The following is a 20546-nucleotide window of genomic DNA, read 5'->3' as shown; positions in this document are numbered from 1 at the left end:
TGTCATTCTTGGGAATACTCTATTTTCTTTGAGGCGGAGTCTTTCGTTGGCCCAGAGATCATTAATTAAGCTGGGTGGCTGGTGAACGAGCCATCGAGATCTGCCTATCTTACTCTTCTGCAGTGGGATTACAATCGCATACCACACCTGGAACTTTCACAAGGGTTCTGGGAACTGAACCTGGGACCTTGCATTATAAGTCAAGAGCTTTACAGACCGAGCATCCTTTCATCCCCTCATTTTATTTATTTTATTTTATTTTATTTTATTTTATTTTATTTTATTTTATTTTATTTCTCCCGCCTTCCTGAGCTGGAGAAGCGGAAGCCTCTGACTTCTTCTGTTCCTGGGCTCTCCAAGCATTCACTGCATGTCTCCAAAGGACTCTTGAGGGCAAATGTACCTACTTCCACCATCCCTTGGCAGAGGCTGGTTGTCCCCATGTCTGGAGGAAGGGGTCTTAGAGCTCCGGAGGGGACTTTACTTGTCTGCATCCTTTCTTCTGGGCCCCAGAGCTCATGTCTCTGGGAACTGTTCACAGAGCGGTTTCTAAGACATTCCTTAAGGATCTGTGATGTGTGGTCCTTGGTGTGAAAGGACCCCTAGTCCATAAAAGGAAGAGCATGGCAGATAGCTAAGGTAAGTCACCAATGTGCCAGGAGAGGACCCAGCAACCAACGCATGCCAAGGTCCCACAGCAAACTGGATGACTAACACGTAGACAGACGATCCCTGGCTTTTACATGGATGATGGCTTTTCTATGGATTCAGGCCATCACATTTTGTGAGGCAGGCACTCTACCCACTGAGCCACCTCACCAGCCCCAGGTTCCTGTTAAGCCTCAAAACTGTTTCTAAATGTGAGGTCCAGAGTCACCAAGAAAAGAAAGCAGAAAAGAACACACAACTTCTCCACACTACGGTCTTTCCAAAAACGTCATTTACTGAGCACTTTCTCTATCAGGTACAGTGCAAAGCCCCGGGGCTGTGATGGGGCCAGGGCGGCCTTGAGTTAGGGCTGTACCGAGCTCTCAGCCTCCTTCCAGAAGACATGGAGCTGGCACCAAGGGTGCTCAGGCATCCGGCCTGAAAGAAGAAAGGCTGTGAGAGTGTCAGCTGAGCGAAACCAGGGGAGTGTTCCAGGACCCGCCTCAGAGCAAAGCTTTTGCAGTAGGGTATGGAGGGGATCTGAACCCCACTATCTGCACACAGATAGTGTGTGTGTCCGTCCACAGAAAGGTCATACAAGATGAGCCCAGTCCCCAGGTCTAAAAACGAGCATAAGATTTACCTCAGACTGCTGCAGGGGTCACGCAGAATGTTCTGTTTGTCACTTACTCCAAGGCAGGCTGTGATGTCATCACAATGTCACAACGGAGTCTGGGGCCTAGGAGGATGGGACGTGGCTTCCCAGGTGAAAGGTCATGTGCTTCTTGCGTCCGGGCACATGGCCATAACGTCGGTGCCAGCTTTTAACCAACACATCCATCACCCTCATCTCACACACGGCAGGCAGCCTCAGAGATGCCAGTGGCCACAAGAGACTTTCTAGCCTGAAGTGAAGCATTGGGCATTCAGGCACTGTCCTACAGATGGGCCCGTAGTGCTTGCCTGGAATTCCTGCACCTCTCCGCGGAAGCTCTGCCTCTCCCAAAGCCTGATCCTGGTGACAAATTTTACAGCAACCTGTCACACCCTCACCCTCTGATTGCTGCCATGTTATTTTGGCTGAGGTAGAGTCAAATCCTTGATGGTGAGGATGGGCCCTCCGCCCATTCCCTCACACTGGGTCAGAAGAGATGCTCACCCTTCCCCGGGACAGCAGCCACCAGGTCCTGTCATGACTCTGAATGCTTGGGTGCCACACACGTGTTACTGTTGGGTTAGGGGTGATAGTGGGTTCTCTTGGGGAAGAGACAACAATGCTGACAGTGGGAAAGGGGGCAGAAGCCATGGCCTTTGCAGCTCCAAGGCAGATTGGCACAGGTGGGAAGAAGAGTGGGTACTCTCCAGCCCAAGGCCTCAGAGAACGAGTCAAGAGAAGTGATTTCTTGCACAGAACAACCTATGACAGAACCTGGCGGTGTGGACTCGGCAGGGTCTGGTTATCCTCTGCAAGGCCATGTACATTCACCATGCTGGCTGCCTCCAGACTCTTGCTGAGAGAGAGCCAGTCAGTCCTTGTCATTCCCAAAGAGAGGCACTGTGACACCACAGTGTGCTGTGGCTTGGATGAGGCCAGTGGGTCCTTGTGGCCCTCATCCTTTTCGTGTACCTCAAACAGAAGGCTCGGCCACCACAGTCTTTATGTACAACGTGAACTGCCTTCTCACCCACCAGTCTGTCCTGTGGCATGAGGGGCAGCTAAGCATGGACAGAGTCCAGCAGTTTTTACTCCTGGGCTCAGGCAGGGATTCCTTCATCTCATCCCCCAACTCCACCCCACCCCACCTCCCTACCCACCCCAGGTGCCTGAGCCCTGCCTTCCCTATTTATTCTCACAGCAGGAAAAACAAAGATGAAGATTCTGGCCTTGGTTCTCCTGGATGAGGTTGTGCAGATGGAGCTCCTGAAGAATAAGAGCCTGTCCTGTGGATTAGGCTGGGCCACTGCTGGCTTGTAAGCCCCTACTTCTGATTACCCACAAGAAGTCCTTGTCAGGCCAGGAGGGCACTGGCGATGTTTTGTGGCACATGTGAAAGAGCAATTTACCACTGTTTGCTGCCCAAGGAAAGGCCCAGGATTTCTGGGTGATAGCCACACAGAGGCTTTAATGGGCATCAGGAGCACAGAGTAGCTCAGGACCCCACTGAACCCCTGTGTGGTACCTGCTCTAGAGACCTGGGGCTAAGCTGCTGAGGCTGGCTGTCCACAGAAGCACAGGCCTGGCTGCCTAGCTTGGAGGGTTCCAACTTGAGCTGGCTCAGGTCCAGGAAAAGGTCGTGACATCTCTGGTCTTGTGGGCTGATGGGGGAAGAGAGGCCACAGACAGCTGCCCCACTGGGGTTGCTGCTAGTCGGCTTCTTTTGCACAGCGTTGGGACCCCAGGCCTGAGGCTTCCAAAAGAGCCCGCTGCCCCTACTATCCCTTCCGGGAGAACGGCTGTCTGGGTAGAGCTGCAGCGTCGCCACGCGGGCCACACAGCCTACAAGCATGCGCCCTGGGTCAAGAGCGCTTCCCGCATGCCCTGGTTTTAAGGGGCCTTGGGAACGCCCCAGGTCCCCAGGAGTACTCAGTTCCTTCTGAGAGCTGGGCCAGGCGCCAGGGTTCACAGTTTTGCTTTTCCTGGAAATGCCCGTTGTCGCGGCAGCTGCGGTGGAGGACCAGCCCTCAGAGAGACCTTGTGCCCCTTCTTCCAGCGGGCCATCCTTAGCTGTGGTATTAGCAACCCTTGCAGACTCCCCTTGGGCCTCACGCTCTCTAACAAGAACGTCTTTGGTTCCTGGGTGTGCCCGGGGCTCCTGCCTGCTGGATGGCAAGCATGCCACGGCCTGATCTTCCCTGCCTTCCAGGGTCACCGCTGGTCCCCTGAGGACCCTGTGGGGGTCAGGTGGGGCAGCGGGCTCCCTAAGGACAAGGGCAGGGGTAGGAGCGGGTGTAGAGGCGGGGGCAGGGGCGGAGGCGGGGGCAGGTGGGGTCCTGCGCAGCCAGTTGACAATGCCCATGGTGATGGCAAGTTCTGTGTCGCACAGTTTCAGCAGACACTCCTTGCCCTTCCAGGTACTCTGCAGGAAGCCCTGGCTGAGCAAGTCAGGGCCCGGGGCTGGCGCCAGGTTCTCCTCGGCTCCCACGTGGAAGCTGCACATGGACAGCGGGGTGCCCAGGGCAGGCCCCGAGAGACTCTCAGACACGCACAGGTCGTCATCCAGGACTGGGCCAACGGGGGCCTCGCTGGGGTCATAGAAGAGCTCGTAGAGCGCGTCCCCGCTGTAGCTGTCCCTGGGGAAGGCGGCTGCAGGCGTGCCCGGGCTCGCAGCTTCCTTTTTCTCTTCCTCAAGGCCGGGTGAGAAGGAGTCGTAGTAGCCTTCGTCGCTCGTGGACACAGATTCCGGCTGTTCGCTTTTGGGGGTACCCGTGTCTACGGAGCTGGCTTTGGAGCCGCTGGGGGGACCCCTGCAAGGGAAAAGGGGTAGCTCCGCTAACCCGGATGTGTCTAGCCTGGGCCGGTCTGCGTCTGTCCCCTGGGGGCTCGTCAACCACGGGCCTAGCAGGGCACGCTGCTGCTGCTTCACGGAGCGATTCACGCTGTCCCAGAACTTAGTGAAGTCCGATGCCTCGTTCTGGGCAGGCGACGCGAGTTGTTCCACACTCCCTTGGGAGGGGCCACGGGGAGTCTTGCTGTCCAGAGCCTGGGGTGAACGGGCTGGGCTCTCTGGGCCTTCTTTCAGCTCCACAGATGGCACCGAGCTCCCGTCTGCAAAGATCTCCCCACAACCTGTAAGCGAATCGAAGCTCTTGAGGGAGGCCACATCCTCACACAGGGCGCTGCAGAGGTCAAAGGGTGAGTCAGGAAGGAGCTCGCTGTCAGACAGGTCCTGGCAGAGGCTGTCCAGCCCCAGCCCCTCCCCCGTGGAGAGGAAGGGTTTGCCTTGTGCTGCAGCCCCCAGCGGGACCCCGGGGGACGATGGGTTCTTAGCCTTGGCTGACAGTGAGGCCAGGTTTTCAGTCTTGCTTCGGCGGATGTGAAACAGGTTTCGGAAGCACTTCTTGGACCTTTTCAGGGAAATCCTTTTCCTTGGGAGGCTCTTAGCCACAGCTGGCACGAAGGGCATCTGGGGCACGAAGTGGCGGTAGTCAATCATACGCTGACCCCCAGGGGTCTCTGGGAAGCTTGTGCTGCCCACCATCTGCCCTGAAGGGGCTGCTGCCTTCGCGGCCCCCGGAACGTTGTCATGGGTCTTGCTCTTCCTCACCAGTTTGAAGGTGGTTCCACCAAGGGGCCCCGGATCCCCTTCAGGATCAGACAGTATCTCCTTGTTGGGGCAGCGGCCATACCCTTGGGCACAGGGACTAGTTTGGGAGCTCTTCTCGCCATAGGATCTCTGCTGCCCTCCCAGTGAGAGTGACCAGGGGCCTGGGTCCTCCTTGGCTGGTGCAGGGACTGGTGAGTCTATGAGTTTCTCGTGGGAAATCTGCACGCTGGATTTGATGAAGGTCTTTCCCCTCCTCAGCTCCATGTTGCCAGTGTTCTAGCCACTGTGGAGGAAAGCAGAGGGCACTCGGTTGTCTACCATGGCTACTGCCTGCCGTCAGCTCGGCTGGATTTAGAATCCTCACGGAAATGCTTCTTTTGGTGTGTCTTAGACTAGGTAAACTGAGCTGGGAAGGCACACGCTGACTCAGAAGACCGTACCATGGGCAGAGGCCCCGGACTGAACGAAAATGGAGAGACAGCGCGCTGAGGAGTGGCGTCAACTCCTGATGCTTACTGATTCTGGATACCGTGTGGCCACCGCAGCCTCCTGCTCCTGCCACCAGGCCTTCCCCACCACCACAGATTTTTATATATCCCTCCAAACTGTGAGCCAAAACAGACCCACCCTTTAGTTGCTTCTGGCAACAAGGAAGGTAACTAGGGTGACATCTAAAATTGTAATGCCTGTGGGCTCTGAAAGGCCTGCCCACCCTGCTTTCAGGTCTGGGTGGGCTCCGGTGGTTAGTCCCATTGGATTCTCCATGGAGAGGGAAAGGGCAATGGGAGAGGAGACACAAGGCTGCCATTCGCCTCTGCTCTTACAGACAGCCGAGGCCCGGATCCGTTAGGTCCCATGCCTAAAAGCACATGCTAAGAACAAGACTGAGAGGTGCCTCAGGCCTGGAAATGGCTGCATCCCTGCATTTTCAAGTTGTCATGTGCTCTCCAAGCTCTGCCCAACTCGGATTCCCATTCCCAGACCCAGTAACTCAATACCTTTTCTATTTGTTCCGAAGCTGTTTCTTCCCAACTGAAGCACTGTCTCCTGGGCAGTGAGAGGCTCCTTCAGCCACAGGAGGTAAACAAAACCCACAATATCCTGAAATTTACAAGATTCACAGGGCCTCTCTCTCTCTTGCTCTGGCTTTTGCTCTCTCTTGATCTCTCACTCTTGCTCTCTCTGGCTCTCACTCCCTTGCTCGCTCGCTCGCTCTCCAGGCTATATAAGCAGTAACAGCAATGAGCAGCAAGTTGTGCAAACAGCCACCGCCATTCCTGAAAACACCCCCTTACCTCCCTACCCTGTTAAGTTACTCCCAATGTACTCACTGGTTCACTAAATCAGGCTATAGTGGAATCATTTATTGAGTCTGTCTTCAGTGCTCTAACTGTGGTAAACAGAGAGATGTTTGCTCAGGCCTCCCCAAGAAAAGTCACAGGACAACCACACTTACCTTGTCCTCGGGAGGAACACAGCGGCCTTCTGCCTGTAAGGAGTGGAGGACTCAATTAAGTAGGCTGCCTCCCAGGCCTGAGGCAGTGGACCACCCGTGGGGGGACCAGGCACTGGCTGGAGGAGGCAAGACTCAGTCTGCCTCAGGCGGCTCTAAGCAGGAGGCAGACAAGAATCTCACAGGGTTTGCCAAGCATGAGCCGGGAGAGGAGAGAACCTCATGGAAGCAAGGCATAGCGCATGCCACAGGATATCACGGCCCAGAAAAGCAGGCAGCCGTCACTGACAGATACTGCCTGGAGTCCGTCTAGAGATGGTTTCTGGTAACCAGGCTGAGTTCTTTGGGGGAGATGCTGCAGTCGACACGGGGAGTCAGAGGAGTGTCTGGTGGCGAAAGTGCTAGTGACATGTTTGTTCTGTCATAGCTGAGCTTTGCCTGGGCTGAATCCTAGGTTCCTTGGGTCTTCACGTGAGTGTGTGGAAGCAGGGACATTAAGGAGGCGGGGTGCAACTGGCCTCGTTGAGGAGAGAGGAATGGCAAGAGGCTGTTCACAGAGCATAGGGCTGGAGTAAGGGGGTGCTGTTCGGGAAGTGGAGCTATAGGGTCTTCCAAAGGAAGAAGCACCAGGATTGAGCAGCCACAAAGAAAGAGAGCAGGAAGGGAACCCTGACACTGGAGGCCGGATGGGCATGCACTGTGGCTTAAGGGAGAAGAATCTAACTCAGAACACGCTGCCCTTGGGTAAATGTGCAGAACCAGAGGACCCCGGCAAGAAATGGCAGAGCCAGCGCATGACTGGAGAACCTTCTAGGCTCTTCCCCTACCCCATCTCTCTCTGCCTGTGGCCTGAGGGTCAGCCTCTGTCAGTCTGGCTAGAAATACAGAGGCTTTGTCCCTTCACTCTCTGGACTGCCCTTTGGTCATCTCTTGCATTTGTTCACCCCAGCCCCAGCCTGTGAGGAGAGGGTGCTGCAGCAGGTTCAAGGCCAGAAGATATTCAGCCCTGAAAACTTGCCGCCCCAAAGATGCCTCCCTGGTTGCCTCCAGCTGGCATCATGAAAGCCTTCAGCTGGCAGTCAGGGCTAGCCAGAATCCCTGAAGTGCCCCTGAATGCAACCTTGGAGTAGGCAGAGGGCCTGCCTCGGCTCTGCTGGCAAAGCCAGCCTCACAGAAACTCACAGGCAAACTGGCTGGTCTCCTGGCACCTGCTTGTACCTGTGGGTAGCACTTCCTGCTTGCCAAGTGACATCTGAGACTCTTGGCTGGGGTACAAGACAGGAAGTCTGCATGCTCAGGAGAGCCACAGAGCCTGGGCTTGGCTCCTCTAGTCACAGAACACCAGCTCCTGGGCACAGTGCCTCGTGTGCCATGGTGGCTCTTCAGCCTACTGGGAAATGGCATGGCACAGTGCCTCGGGCGTCACGGTAGCTGCTCAGCTTGTTGGGACATGGCAAGTACCCAAGCCTTTCTCACGGCGGACCTGCAGATCTCTGCTCAAACCATTCCACCCCATACATTCCTTTGCAGGCCTGTTGGACTCAGATGCATGGGACAGAGGGCTTCTTGTGCAGGCTCCAGTGTCAGGGGACTCAGGTGGAGCATTGGTAACAGCCAGCCAACCAAGCAGAAAGCTTGGTATAAGCTTATAAACTATATATACTTATAAATTATATATACTATATATATAAACTATATATATATACTTGGCGTATAAGCTTATAAACTATAATCTACTGGAATCATCACTTTATGGAGTATAAATTTAGGGCTGGTTAAGAGCACTTGTTGCTCTTTCAGAGGACCAGAGTATGGTTCCCAGCACCCACACTACAGAGTTCACACTCACCTATAACTCCCAGCTATGGTGGGAGGGGAGGGTATGACCCTTTCTTCTGGCCTCTTCTGGTCCCAACGCTCACAGTCACATACTCATCCATGCACATAATTTAAATTTTTTAAATCTTTTTTAAAATTCAGCTACAGAAAAGCCAATAAATCGACCGACCCATCAAGTCTGGGACTTGAACTCATGAACCAAGGGCTCAAGATCTCTACCTCCCTTCATTCAATCCCTCGTCACTTAGCAGCCCAGGCTTGCCTTGATATTGTCATACTTCTGCCTCTAAAGTACTAGGATTATGGGTTGTACACTGCCACATCCCACTAAAACTATCGTTTGAGAGAAACCCAAAAATAGATTAATAAATGTGTTCTCATGAGGAATTTTGGAAAATACAGCGAAGGTGAAGACTGCAGGCCACAAGTGTAACTCATCCAAATTTAGAAAACTTAAGATTGAAAGCAGTGTGATTTTAATGGAGACAGTCTTTGCGAGTTACCTAGTTTACTTGTGCTTTTCAGTGTTTGGGTGGCATATTTTAGTTACTGAATCCAGAAATAGTTTCTTCAGGCCACAGTAAAGATTATTTCACTGTACGCAAAATTTTTCTCCTGTAAGAATGAAACTATTTGGACAGAGATTCCCTTTCAGGAAAACTACCCATTTCCAGTCCTCAGAGTGGTCAACTGAGTTAAAATCAGTTCATTCCATTCTGGACTTAGAGCGAGACCCTTCCTGTATGACAATACAAAGAACTGGACTCCATTATAGTGGCCCGGCCAAGACTGCTGAGCTTTTTGCCACTCTGCATACGGTGAGGACAAGTAGCAAACACTTCCTCCCAACACACCGGAGATGTCAATACCGGCCAGAGACCTGTCACTTCAGTTCGTTTTCACGTTAAAATGTTTAATCCGGCCTGTCTCTTTGGAAATGTATCCTGGTACTGTCTCTTTGGAAATGTGAGCCCACTGCCTGATGGGAGGCCGGCTGACAGCCACCTTCTAAGGTAACAACAGCTTTCAGAAGCAGAGAGGAGATTTACTGAAACCAGCACTGCCTGGGGGCAGAGGCTAAATGTATGTAGGTTAAAGAGAAAATGCAGGCTCTGTTTTACAGCCCCGTGGCTAACAGCCTGTCAGTGGAGACTCATGGCAAGTCCTTCCCCAACATATGCTTCAGCTCCATCTCTCTTTCCAAGGGAAGCAGGTGGCTCCTCGCTTGTGATCTGCAGAGCTGGCCACCGTGGATGTTTTATTCTAGTGCTTAGTATTGCTCTAGAACAAGATTTAAAGGTTTCCAAAGGCTAGCACTTCAGCTGTAGCAGACAACTGTATACACTATTGCAGAGATGTGTCTGTGTGTGTCTGTGTGTGCGTGTGTACATGCATCAAGGTACCCTGATTGATGCATGTGAGGAGCTCAGAGGATAACTTGCAACAGTCTGATTCCTCCTTCTACTGTGTGGGCCCCAGGATTCCAACTCAGGCCACCAGGCTTGGTGATGAGCGCTCTCAGCGCACTGAGCCGTCTCAGGAGCTCCCACCGCAGGTTGACTGACCGAGTTTTCTCCCCAGTCTCCAAGGAAAGTCTTTTAAGGCTAAGATCTTCAGCTCTAGCTGTCAGTTAAGCACGGTGTTGCTTATTTAAAATGAAGTATTTCAGATGTCTGGGACACCTTGACCATATATTTCATTTGACGAAATTTCATGTTTTTCGGTTCCCTAAAATGGATGCTGGTCTGGAAATTTAAATTCTACAAATGCACTTTGTCCTAATGGTTTTCTAAGATGGGCCCCAAGGAAGCTAAGGCTAAGCCTCTCACCTGGAAGATGAACCTTCACAGTCCATTAGACCAGAACCCACACATCCTGTTTGATTTAATCAGCTCTGTGTCAGGGCTGTGATGTTTACATGAAAATCTAGACAACATTCAGTCGAACGATACCGGGAGCATATTCTAGACAGTGGACACACCCTGCAAAAGGCCCCAGGGACAAGGGAAAGACACATGTAAATGTCTAAAAGTGGACACAGCGATCAGGGCCGCAGCTACGGGAACAGGCCAGGAGACTAGTCACTCAGAGACCATATGTGACCTGAGGTCCCAAGAAGGAGCTGTGAGAAGCTACAGGTGAAAATGGAAAACTGGGACAGGAGAAGAGGCCAGGAGGAGGGTGGGTCAGAAACCACACCAGAGGCCAGCAGAAAGGCGATCACAGAGGTGTTCATGGCTGCTTCTGATGCTCAGCACAGCCGGACGAGAACTGACTGCAAAATGAGGATTTCACGAAAAGACCCCTCTAGCCTTTTTTCCACATAATGACTAATTTTAGATCAACTGTCTAGGATTTTTCTTTTCCCCTTGAAACGTAATCCTGTTCCTTTCTTTCCCTTTTTAAGTCTGAAAATGATCTCATAGGGCAAAATTAAAACAAATCCCTAAGTGACTACATGACCAGGAGTTTTGGCATTTGAAATACCTTTCCCCTGTCTTCTCCCAGCCCCCACCCTCACCCCGTATCCTGGCAGTGAACTACATAGGGTTTAAAGAGGAGCAGGCCTAGATGAGGTACCTTGCCCAGAGACTTCACCGGGGTTGGAATGGGGTAGCAGCGGCTAGGGGGCGGTGGTTTGTCTCTGTGGCGGTATGCCTTGTTGCTGGTACGCTAAAGGCCCAACTGAGGTGGAAAAGCTCTCCAGTTCTGGGGTGGGGGCGGGGTGGGTAATAAAGCAGAAATAGAATCTGCGGTGAGATCCACCCACTTCCACACTGGAGAGACAATGGGCCCTCTGGGTAGAGGTCCGGGTTCCTTCGAGGGAGCCGCTGCCAAGTGGACACTATTATCTTACTCTTTCTTCCCCAGACCCCTCGCCCGCAGTGACAGGGTTTCTCCCGTTCCCTAACCCAAACCTAACCCAGGCACCGCGCTCAGCCCCCAGGCCCCAGGCATCTTCTCTGGGCGCCGCGGAGTGGAGGGAGTGCCGATCTTGGGCCCCTTCCCTCTGCTGCCCATCGCAGAAGGCGCGCTCAAATATTCCCTGGTCCCCCGCCCCCCCCCCGCCCCCGCCCCCAGCTCCCGATGAGGACCAGCGAGGCAGGAACCGACGCAGCCTCACGGGGCCTCAGCCACTTACCGCTGGGGCTGGGGAGTGTCGCAGGGCGCGGCAGCGCCCGAGCCAGGCAGCGAGTGCGCGCCCGAGCCTCGCGTCAGCACCACGGCCAGCTCCAGGCTCCGCGCCGCCGCTGGGGGCGGGCCTCCGGGCACCCGCGCGCACTGCCAGTCCCGGCTCGGCTCCGGGAGGGCGGGGACCGGAGGATGCCGGCGACCAGCGGAGAAGTGCGAGGGGACTCAGCCGCCACTGCGCCGCCGCCACCCAGAATCGCTCAGCTTGCTGGCTTTGTTCTTCTTTCTAGCTCTCTCCCTCTGCCCACCTAGCTGCTCCCATAATGCTGTGGGTTTTGCATTCCTAAAGCCCTGTGGTCCCCAGTCCGGGGGGTGGGGTGGGGGACGACAGAATAGACTCGGAGACTACAGGTGTGGGTGCCCCGCCCCCCTGCACCCCGGAGGTCCAGGGCCCTCTGACTCCGGCTTTCTCCAAAAGACGATGTCACAGGCAGCCTGTTTAGCAGTCCTACTCAGGATTTAGGATGCTAGGGCTTGGAAAAAAAGACAAGCCAGTGCGGAAGAGGCAAAGTGGGGGTATTCCAGAATCTTCCTTCTGTCCCCTTCTTGGACCTGATTACATTATGTACGACCGTAAAAGAAGCGTCGCCCTTCCATGCTCTGTGAGGTCTGCTGGTGCTGTCCGCTGCCGCAGTTCTGAAGACGAAGCAGAAGCCATAGGAGAAGTCCCTTCCTCAGAACCTAGGACAGGGGTCCGCAGGCTGGGTCCTGCGTCCAGGGACGAGTTGGCGAGCAGGGATAAAGAAACTCCGCTGTGGTTTAAGTGGTCTTGTGGCCCGCCCCAGTGGAGCAAAGGGTGGGGAGCGCAATTGCTTCTGTTTGTGGAAGGCTGATCTCAACAGGGGGCTAGCCGCCCCAGGGGTGAGTGAGCGCGAGCCGAAAGAACAATGCAGAGGGGCCAATTAGGGATTAAGCTGAGGACCAGGGAATTTGGCGGGGCCCCGTGACTGACAAGGGCCACGCCTTTCCTTGAGCCAGAAGGCTCCCTTTCTGTCCTACATCCGAAACCCCCCCCAGCACTCAAGGTGTTTCCAACCCTTTGGTCTGGAGCACTTTAATGTGCAATCACAATCCATAATTAATCAAGAGAGTCGAGAAGGACTCCCTGATGAGCTCTGCCAGACAGAACGACCCTCCCCTTCTAGATGAGCTGCACAGCTGAATCTTCTTTCTACCCAGTGACTGACTTAGCCACACTGTGCGTGTGTGCGCGCATGCCTTCTTGTGGATGTGTGCACATGCTCAGGAGTTGCGTATGTCCATGGAGGTCAAAGGTTGAGTGGCTTCCCCAACGACTCTACATTTTTATTGTTTTGGGACGGGAGGATCTCTCACTGAACCCTGGACAGGAGCTCACACATTTAGTTGGTCTGGTTGGTCTCATTGACCAGGGATCATCCTCTTGCCCAACACCCCCTACACACACACACACACACACACACACACACACACACACGGGGTTAGAGACTGTGACACTTATAGCACCTGGATTTTATGTGGGTGCTGGAGATTCAAAGTCAGAACCTCATGTCTGTGTGGCAGGCACTTTAATGGCTGAGGGGGTCTCCCAAACCTTCTGCTACATTTGCACTGTGTCTGTAACTATGTTGTCTCTTTTCCCTTCTGGCACTAGTTCTCTGGTTATGTGACTGTCCTGAGGGTCAGTTTAATGGCCATACTCCTTTCATATTTCCCACACTATGAGACCAAAGAAGTCAGAAGTCTATGGAGCTGGTGAAGTCAACTGCAGAAGTGGAGTTTCACAGTCCAGGTCTACAGCCCTGAGGAGACCCCACCCCTAAGGGGTCCTGCGGAAGAAAAAATGGATCTCCATACAGCTGAGAAAGGCTGGCGGGGTTGGAGAGAGAGCTCAAATTGGAGATCTTCATCCGATCCCTCCTCTTGGAGCTTGGGAACCCCATGGAAGAGGGGGAGGAGAAAGAGTAGGGAGCAGAGGACACCAGGAGAATGTGGCCCACGAACAGCAACTAGTCAGGGCTCACAGGGGCTCACAGAAACTGAAGCAGCCATCACAGAGCCTGCATGGGTGTGCACAGGTCCTCTGCACATACATGTGGTAGTTAGCTTGGTGTTTTTGGGGGACTCCTAACGGTGGGAGTGGAGGGGTCTCAGACTCTTTCACCTGCTCTTAGGACCCTTTTCCTCCTCTTGGGTCCCCTTGCCCAAAGGTTTCTGGGTAGTTTTTTGTATCTTGCTATGTCATGTTCAGTTGACATCCCTGAGAGGCCTGCTCTTCTCTGAAGGGAAACTGGGGGAGGAGTGGACCTGGTGGGGAAGGGGAGATGGGAGGGAGCAGGACTCGGAGGAGTGGGGGGAGGGGAAACTGTGCTTGGAATGTATTGAAAACAAACCAGAAATCATAATAAAATAAAATATAGTATCTACTTATACCCAAAACACACAAATGCCCATATATGCGCATTTGTCTCTGTCTATGTATTGTGTGTAATTTTATGTAAAATTATATGAGTCCTTAGGGCTTTTTCAAACTTCCTTAGAGTTTGCCTCTCCTCTCTCCCGAAGCAGCACTAGCACTTCCCATCAGAAAGCTCCGAGTTTATTGGTCTGGTCACTTTTTGCAAACTTACCATCTTTTTGCACATGTGCATTTGTTTGTGTCATGTGCATGTATAAGTATGTGTGTTTGCACACGTGTGAAAGTCCCGGACTGCCTTCAGGTGTCTTCCACCCTCATTCTCTGCCATGTGGATTGGGGGTCTCTTGCTAAACCTGGAGCTGTTTTGTCTAGTTTTGCTACCCAGCTTGCTCTGGGCGCCACCACCTCAGCCCCCACGCTGGAATTACAGGTAACCACCCAGCACCAAACAGATCCTTGGTACATTTTAGACTTTTGTGTTCAAATATTCCAATTTAGTCAGTTGCAGCATTCAAGGTACAGAAATTGATTTTAATGAAGCTCAAGCTTTTTCTTTTGCTGTGGTGCCAGAGAAAGGATTGCAATCCACTTGTGAACACTCCCTACTGCTTCCCTGTCAGAGTTTTATGGTGTTTCCTCTTACTTTTAGGTCATTTATGCATTTTGGGTTGATTTCTCTGTTGTGTAAGCCAAACAGATTGTGTCATTCTGGTGCACGAGGAAATCTGGTTTTTCTACCACCGTGTGTCGAAAGCACTGTCCTCTCCCTATTGACTGGACATGCCCTTCTGATAAAAAAAAAAATCATTTGACTATATATAGAAGGGTTCATTTCTGACCTGTTTGTTCTATTTTGTTTGTCTGTGTATCTGTCATTTTGCAGATACTACATTGTTTCTTACTGCAGCTTTGCCCCAGCCTAATTTGATAAGTATATAAATATTTTTATTTTAAAACTTGGCTTAGCTTTATTTTTTTATCAGCTTTATTGGTTTTTGTATTTTTATCATCGTGATTAATAATCATAGCATTAGTGATACTGGAAATAAAGCTCAGTGATACTTACCTAGGAAATCGGGCTTTATTAGGGTTAGTTACCCTGATAACTAGGTGTCTTAACAGTTAGTAAAATAGTATAACCTTTAAGATGCACAGAACCTGGAACTGCCATCCTCTTTTGTCCTAATTAGGTGTCTACTTGCTGTGATAAATTCAATGACCCTTCTTTCAATTTATAGGTTTAGTCCATCATGAAGGGAAATCAGGACAGGAACCCAAGGCAGGAACCTGGATTCAGAAATTGCTTACTGTCTTGTTTTTGTGGCTTGATCAGCTTGCTTTTTTATATACTCAAGGACCACCCAAATGCACACAAGTACATATCTATGTAAGCATAGAAATAAATAACAGACACCTCTTCCACATCAAAAAAAGAAAAAGAAAGAAAGAAAGAAAAAGAAAGAAGGAAGGAAGGAAATTGTAATGAGTTTTCATTAGCCTCCTGCCAGCCCCCTCCTAACTCCTTCAATGCTATTCTAGAACCTGACTAGGGCAAATTATCAAAGAAAGCGTTTATTTTGAGGCTCACAGTTCCAGAGGGTTTGCTTCAGTCCAGTGTTTCCTCACTATGCTCCCTTCACTCCCTTTTGCAATGGTAATGTATATTCTGTGCCATTGAATGTTGAAAGTATAGAATCTGCTTTACTTTTTATTTTTTTTATTTTCAAGGGGTTTACAGTTACGAGACTGCCTTGAGTTTCAGAAGAGGGCGTTGGGCTTTGAAGCAGGGTTGAGACTGTGGAAGACTGGGCACTTTTCAAGTAGGACTAACTGCATTTTGCATTGTGATATGGCTACAAACCTATGGCTGCCAGGGAGTAGAATGTGGTGTTTTGAATGAGAATGCCCCCTGCAGGCTCCTATGTTTTAACTCTTGATCTCCAGTTAGTGGAACTGTTTGAAAAGGACTAAGGGGCATTGGAGTAGTGGGAGCGAAAGTGGCCTTGTTGGAGGAGGTGTGCCACTGAGGGTCGTCTTTGATGTTTCAAAATCCCACACCAGGCCCAGTCTCTCTTTCTCTCTCTCTCTCTCTCTCTCTCTCTCTCTCTCTCTCTCTCTTCCTTCCTCCTTCCCTCCTTCTCCTCTCCCCTTCCTCTCCCTCTTCCTTCCCCTCTTTCTTATCTATCTGCTTCACACCATGAGGATCATGAACTACCCTCTAGTATGGTAATCAAGATCAAATCAAGCGTCTTCCTTTATTACAGTTGTTGGGGTCATGGCATCTCTTCTCTGCAGTGGAATTAAGACCCTCCTGGATCTGAGGTTTGTGGCCTCCAAATTGTGCCGGGCTTTGTCTCTGCAGACGCTGCCTGTCCCTCCTTTACTGTATTACCTCTTCTGAGGTCTCTGTTCATGCTCCTCATTCTCACCTTGGAGACTCTCCCTCCCTCTCAAAATGTTTTGTTTAGTTTTGTTTTTTATTTTTAAGAAAAATATTTAGTGTGGGGATGCTGGTGCGGTAGTTCCATGGTTAAGAGCACTTGTTGCTATTCCAAGGACCCAGTTTCGATTCCCAACACCCACCTGAGGACTAATATCTGTTTGTAACTACAGCTTAAAGGCATCCACTGCCCTCTTCTGGCCTCTGCAGGCACTGCATGCATGTGGTACACAGATTGACAAGCAGGCAAACACCCATACACTTAGAATAGAAACAAATAAATTGTTAAAAAAAATCTTTTGAACTGAATTATATATAATCATTTATTTACTTATTGGTTTTGTGATATTTTCTGTTTTGCTGAAATTTGAACATAGTTGTTATTGTATAATTCACTTCAGGAAGCTTTGCCTGTCTATAGAGCCATCAACTTCAAATTTGTCATTCTTTTTGTAGTACTGGAGCTAGAAATTAGGACCTGGGGTATGCTAGGGAGGCGAGTGTTGTACCAGTGGGCAGCAGTCCTTGCCTTGTGTCTTTTTGATTGTTCATGTTTCTAAGACTCAAACAAAACAAGACCACTAATGTTAAGCACCTTTTGCTCTTTGTCGGCCTTGACGTCTCGATGGTCCTCTTCTCCTGTCTACTTTTCCTCTGGCTCTTCATCATGCCACCATACTTCATGCCCCCCCCCCATGTGTCTCCAGCCTCAGGGACTGGATCAATGGCCTCGCCCACATAGACAAGTGTCCCATCGCTGGGCTACATCCTCAGGCTTGATTTCCTGTCGTAGAGATAGTAACGTCTGATTATTGCGTATTTGATTCATTCACACCCATGTTAAAACAAAGTGATGCAGCATAGTGGAGAACGTGGAGTTTGTTCTTGCCTCTCCAGGTTGCAAACAGAACCCCTGTTCCAGCTGAGGGGGATGCACTGTTGCCAAGGTGACACAGGGCCAGGAACCAGCACCAGAAGGCCAGTATGGAGGGAGCAACCTCACTCAGGTCCAGCAATCATTAACCAGGAGGGAACCCATTCTGAATACAGTGAGATACAGCTACCAAGATCCACCTGCCGTTTTCCTTGCTTCCCCAGCATCATTGCCAGGCAGGGTTTCATCTGGAAGCGTTCTCTGACCAGTCTGAACTGGCTTGGGTGCATTTTCTACAGAGTGGAAATTTCTCTGCTGCTAGTCCACTTTTGCTTAAGTTTTGTGCAGATATGGCCTTGAGACTGACTGTTGAAGACCTGTGCCTTTTGTGTTTGCCAGACAGCCTGTGGAGGCTTGTGTGTGTCTACCTGCAGCTCGTGTACTGGGCTGCCTGAGTGGTTGGGGAGGATGATACTTACTGGACACATACAGAGTCCTTCTTGCTCTGGTTCCCAGACGGCAGCAGTACAGGAGCTGCTCATTGTAGCGTCAGGACCAGGCTCAGGGGCAGAGACTGGCCAGTGACAGCAGCTACTGGCTTAGTCTGTTCCAGCAGTACCCACTCCATGGGCACTCCATGGCTGCTCCCTGGGGCGCCTTTCAGCCAGGGCTCTCAGGTCAACAAGGATGACCTAGAGAAGAGCTCTTGGTCTCTTGCCATAAATGCAGTGTCACTCAGGCTTGTTACCTGAGTACAGGAATGAGGCAAGGAAGGAACGCCTCTGGGTCCTTATTGCTGCATATCTGGATGCATGCACACGCAGCAGGGGTGAAGATAGGAGACAATATATCAGCTCCTGTGTCAAGTATCACCTCCTCCTGAGGAATTGAAGATGAGGAAATGAAGGTACACTTTTGGCTAATTGAGTTTCTCCAGGCCACTGAGCAAATAAGTGGCCTAGTGTGGATGTATCTCCCTCCAAATCCCGTGTTGATTTTCATTGTGTTGTCTTCCTGCTTCTGCAGCTAGAAGGTTTTGGAACCATTAATAATAACATTGTTATTACTAATACTATTATATTAGCACATTACTATAATATATTAATAATAAATATTAATGTGTTATCATAATATATTAATGACTATTGATAAGTTATAAAATATTAACATTTACTATAATGTACTAATAATAAACATTAGGTAATAACAATCTACCTTACCTACCACTACCTCATGGAACACATCTTCAGCATTGTTATGACCCTGTGTTATCATTATCACTGACATCCTCATCCTCTGCCTCATCAACGTCATCTCCCTCCTCACCACAGCAGCAGCATGACTGTTACCAATATCAGCTCTGTTGTTGCCATTAATACCATCACCACAGACGCATTGCCAGTTTGCTGCTGAAGCTTCAAGACAGCAACACTAAAGCACACCATCTACAGCCCCACAGGGTGCTGACGCCCACTCACAGGGCTTGAGGCAGTCTTTGGGGGGCGGGGCTATGTTACTCTCACATACCACACCTGTGGTCACTCCTGGCCTCAAAGAGTTGTGATGCATGATCCAGGGAGGGTGTCACTGACATCCTTTCTCCAGTTCAGAAGTTCCTTCCACCAAAATGACAAAAAAGCAGAACAGCTAAACGTCCATTCTTTCACTGTTCCAGCCCAAACTTGGGTGAAACATCTACAAATAAGAGTTGTGAAAAATGGACTCAGGAGAAGCACGCACCCTGCTTATGTTCCTTCGGGGCACTGTATCTTCAGGGTGGAAAAAAAAAGTAAAAATTAAAAACTACAACCTGACGGCTTCACCTGAAGAATTACGCCAGGCACAGTGCCTCCGGAGCACTGGCACACAGCTCAGGCCTCAGCTCTTAAATGCTCCAAATTTGCCTGCTTTATTGATGAACTTCTCCTTCCATGCCATGCTGGCCAACCTTTTTCAGTCTCTTTTCACAAGAGGACATCACCGGGTCCGAAAGACCAATGGCACCCTCAGTGGCAGATCTCCTGTGTCCTGAAGAAAGGCGGGGTGCCTGGGACAAGGACGCTGGTCTATTCCCATCACCTCCTTCACATCTTCGCTGCAGTAGGAAAGCGCTCACGCCTAGTTTCAAAGCAGCTTTATAGACATGAATATATTTCCCATCTATTCAAACCTTCAGATCAGCAGTCTCTGGGCTATCAAAGTCTTCCCTTGGGAACTCTGTGGCTGTTAAAAAGTCTTCATGCTCTGCAGATGGAAGGCACCCGGTGACAGCAGAGGCAGCAGGACGGGCTAAAGCATCTTCAGCTGCAGGAAGAGCGGGTGAAGGGGGAAGGGTCAGGGATCCATCAGCTCTGGCCACACACTGTACCCATGTGCTCCCCGGGTTCTGGCAGCAGGTGTGTGGGCGGAGTGACGGGCTGACAATCCTTTCTTTTCTACCAAGATACGTGCTGGGCTTAGCGGGTTATTTTTATTGCTAGTTCCCAGCTGCCTGTGTGTATTAGCTCCCCAGGCATAGAGCAAGCTAGAATTAGAGTTAGGATATATGCACAGCTAGAAGGAATTTGGTCCACACACATTTGGGTGCAGAATTGCCATTATCACTGGGGTCAGCCAGTTGCCATAGTTTCTCAAGCCCATCTGCCCATGTCCACTGCAGCCATGTACCTCACCGTTGTCCAGAATAGCCATGAATGACATATGACCATAGGCAACATCAACCACCCTCTTGGTATGTAGCTGCGAGAGCCATCCACCAATGAGAGGCACAAGCTAATTGAGCTGCCTGCTTGATCGGGAGATCAGCAGAGACAGGGATGGCAGCAGCGCCTTAATGGTGGTACCATTCCCCAGCTAGCTCTGCCCATTAGGACCACTTCCCTTTCGGTGCTTGGAGAAACGGGGGCCCCTTCCATAACCAAGCCTTTCGATCTTGTTTTTACATAGGGCACCAGTGTGCGCCGGTTAGCTCCAGTTCTGAGACAGTTATTCCAGTTCAGTCCAAAGACAGAGACCTCATCATGGTCAATGACATAGCTCACCTCGTTGGCTGAGTTGCCGCAGACACACACTTTTCTAATCGATAGTTTCCCGGGGCAAGAGCAGAGTGGAGACTGGCCTCCCTCCTGCGATCACCTTGACCTGCCTTGTGTGGTGCTGCTACACTAAATGAAATTTCCACTTTTTTTCTCATTGTGTTTTTTTTTGTTGTTGTTGTTGTTTTTTAATTAAAGTTGCTGGAATTTTTTGTTGAAATGTTCATGAAAGGCTCATGTATTAAGGGTATGGGTCCCAAGCCTGTGGCATTGTCAGCAGGTGGTACAACCTTTAGGAGGGTGTCTACTGGGGAGGAGGCTAGGTTACTGATGATGGAAAGAGATGGGGCCACGTCCTCTTCCTCTCTCTCTTTGCTTCCTAGCTACCACAGAGTACACCTG

At 50.9% G+C, this 20546-nt stretch overlaps 1 protein-coding gene across 1 annotated transcript; it reads right to left on the bottom strand.

Annotated features, from left to right (window-relative positions):
* Nucleotides 1-2610: 2610 nt before the first annotated feature.
* On the bottom strand, nucleotides 2611-11602 carry Amer3 (APC membrane recruitment protein 3). Its single transcript, XM_021644419.2, has 2 exons — nucleotides 11348-11602; nucleotides 2611-5196 (listed from the first exon to the last, which is right to left on the bottom strand). The coding sequence occupies exon 2, from the start codon at nucleotides 5175-5177 to the stop codon at nucleotides 2799-2801; it is 2379 nt and encodes a 792-aa protein (XP_021500094.1). The 5' UTR covers nucleotides 5178-5196; nucleotides 11348-11602; the 3' UTR covers nucleotides 2611-2798.
* Between the last annotated feature and the right edge of the window lie 8944 nt (nucleotides 11603-20546).

Source organism: Meriones unguiculatus, chromosome 16 (genome assembly GCF_030254825.1).
Source record: "Meriones unguiculatus strain TT.TT164.6M chromosome 16, Bangor_MerUng_6.1, whole genome shotgun sequence".
NCBI classification, from domain to species: domain Eukaryota; kingdom Metazoa; phylum Chordata; class Mammalia; order Rodentia; family Muridae; genus Meriones; species Meriones unguiculatus.
This window is presented reverse-complemented; position numbering and strand designations above follow the sequence as displayed.

Bases quoted from the DNA above. Each gene is read 5' to 3' on its own strand.
- Amer3 (XM_021644419.2), bottom strand. From the start codon at position 5,177: ATGGAGCTGAGGAGGGGAAAGACCTTCATCAAATCCAGCGTGCAGATT.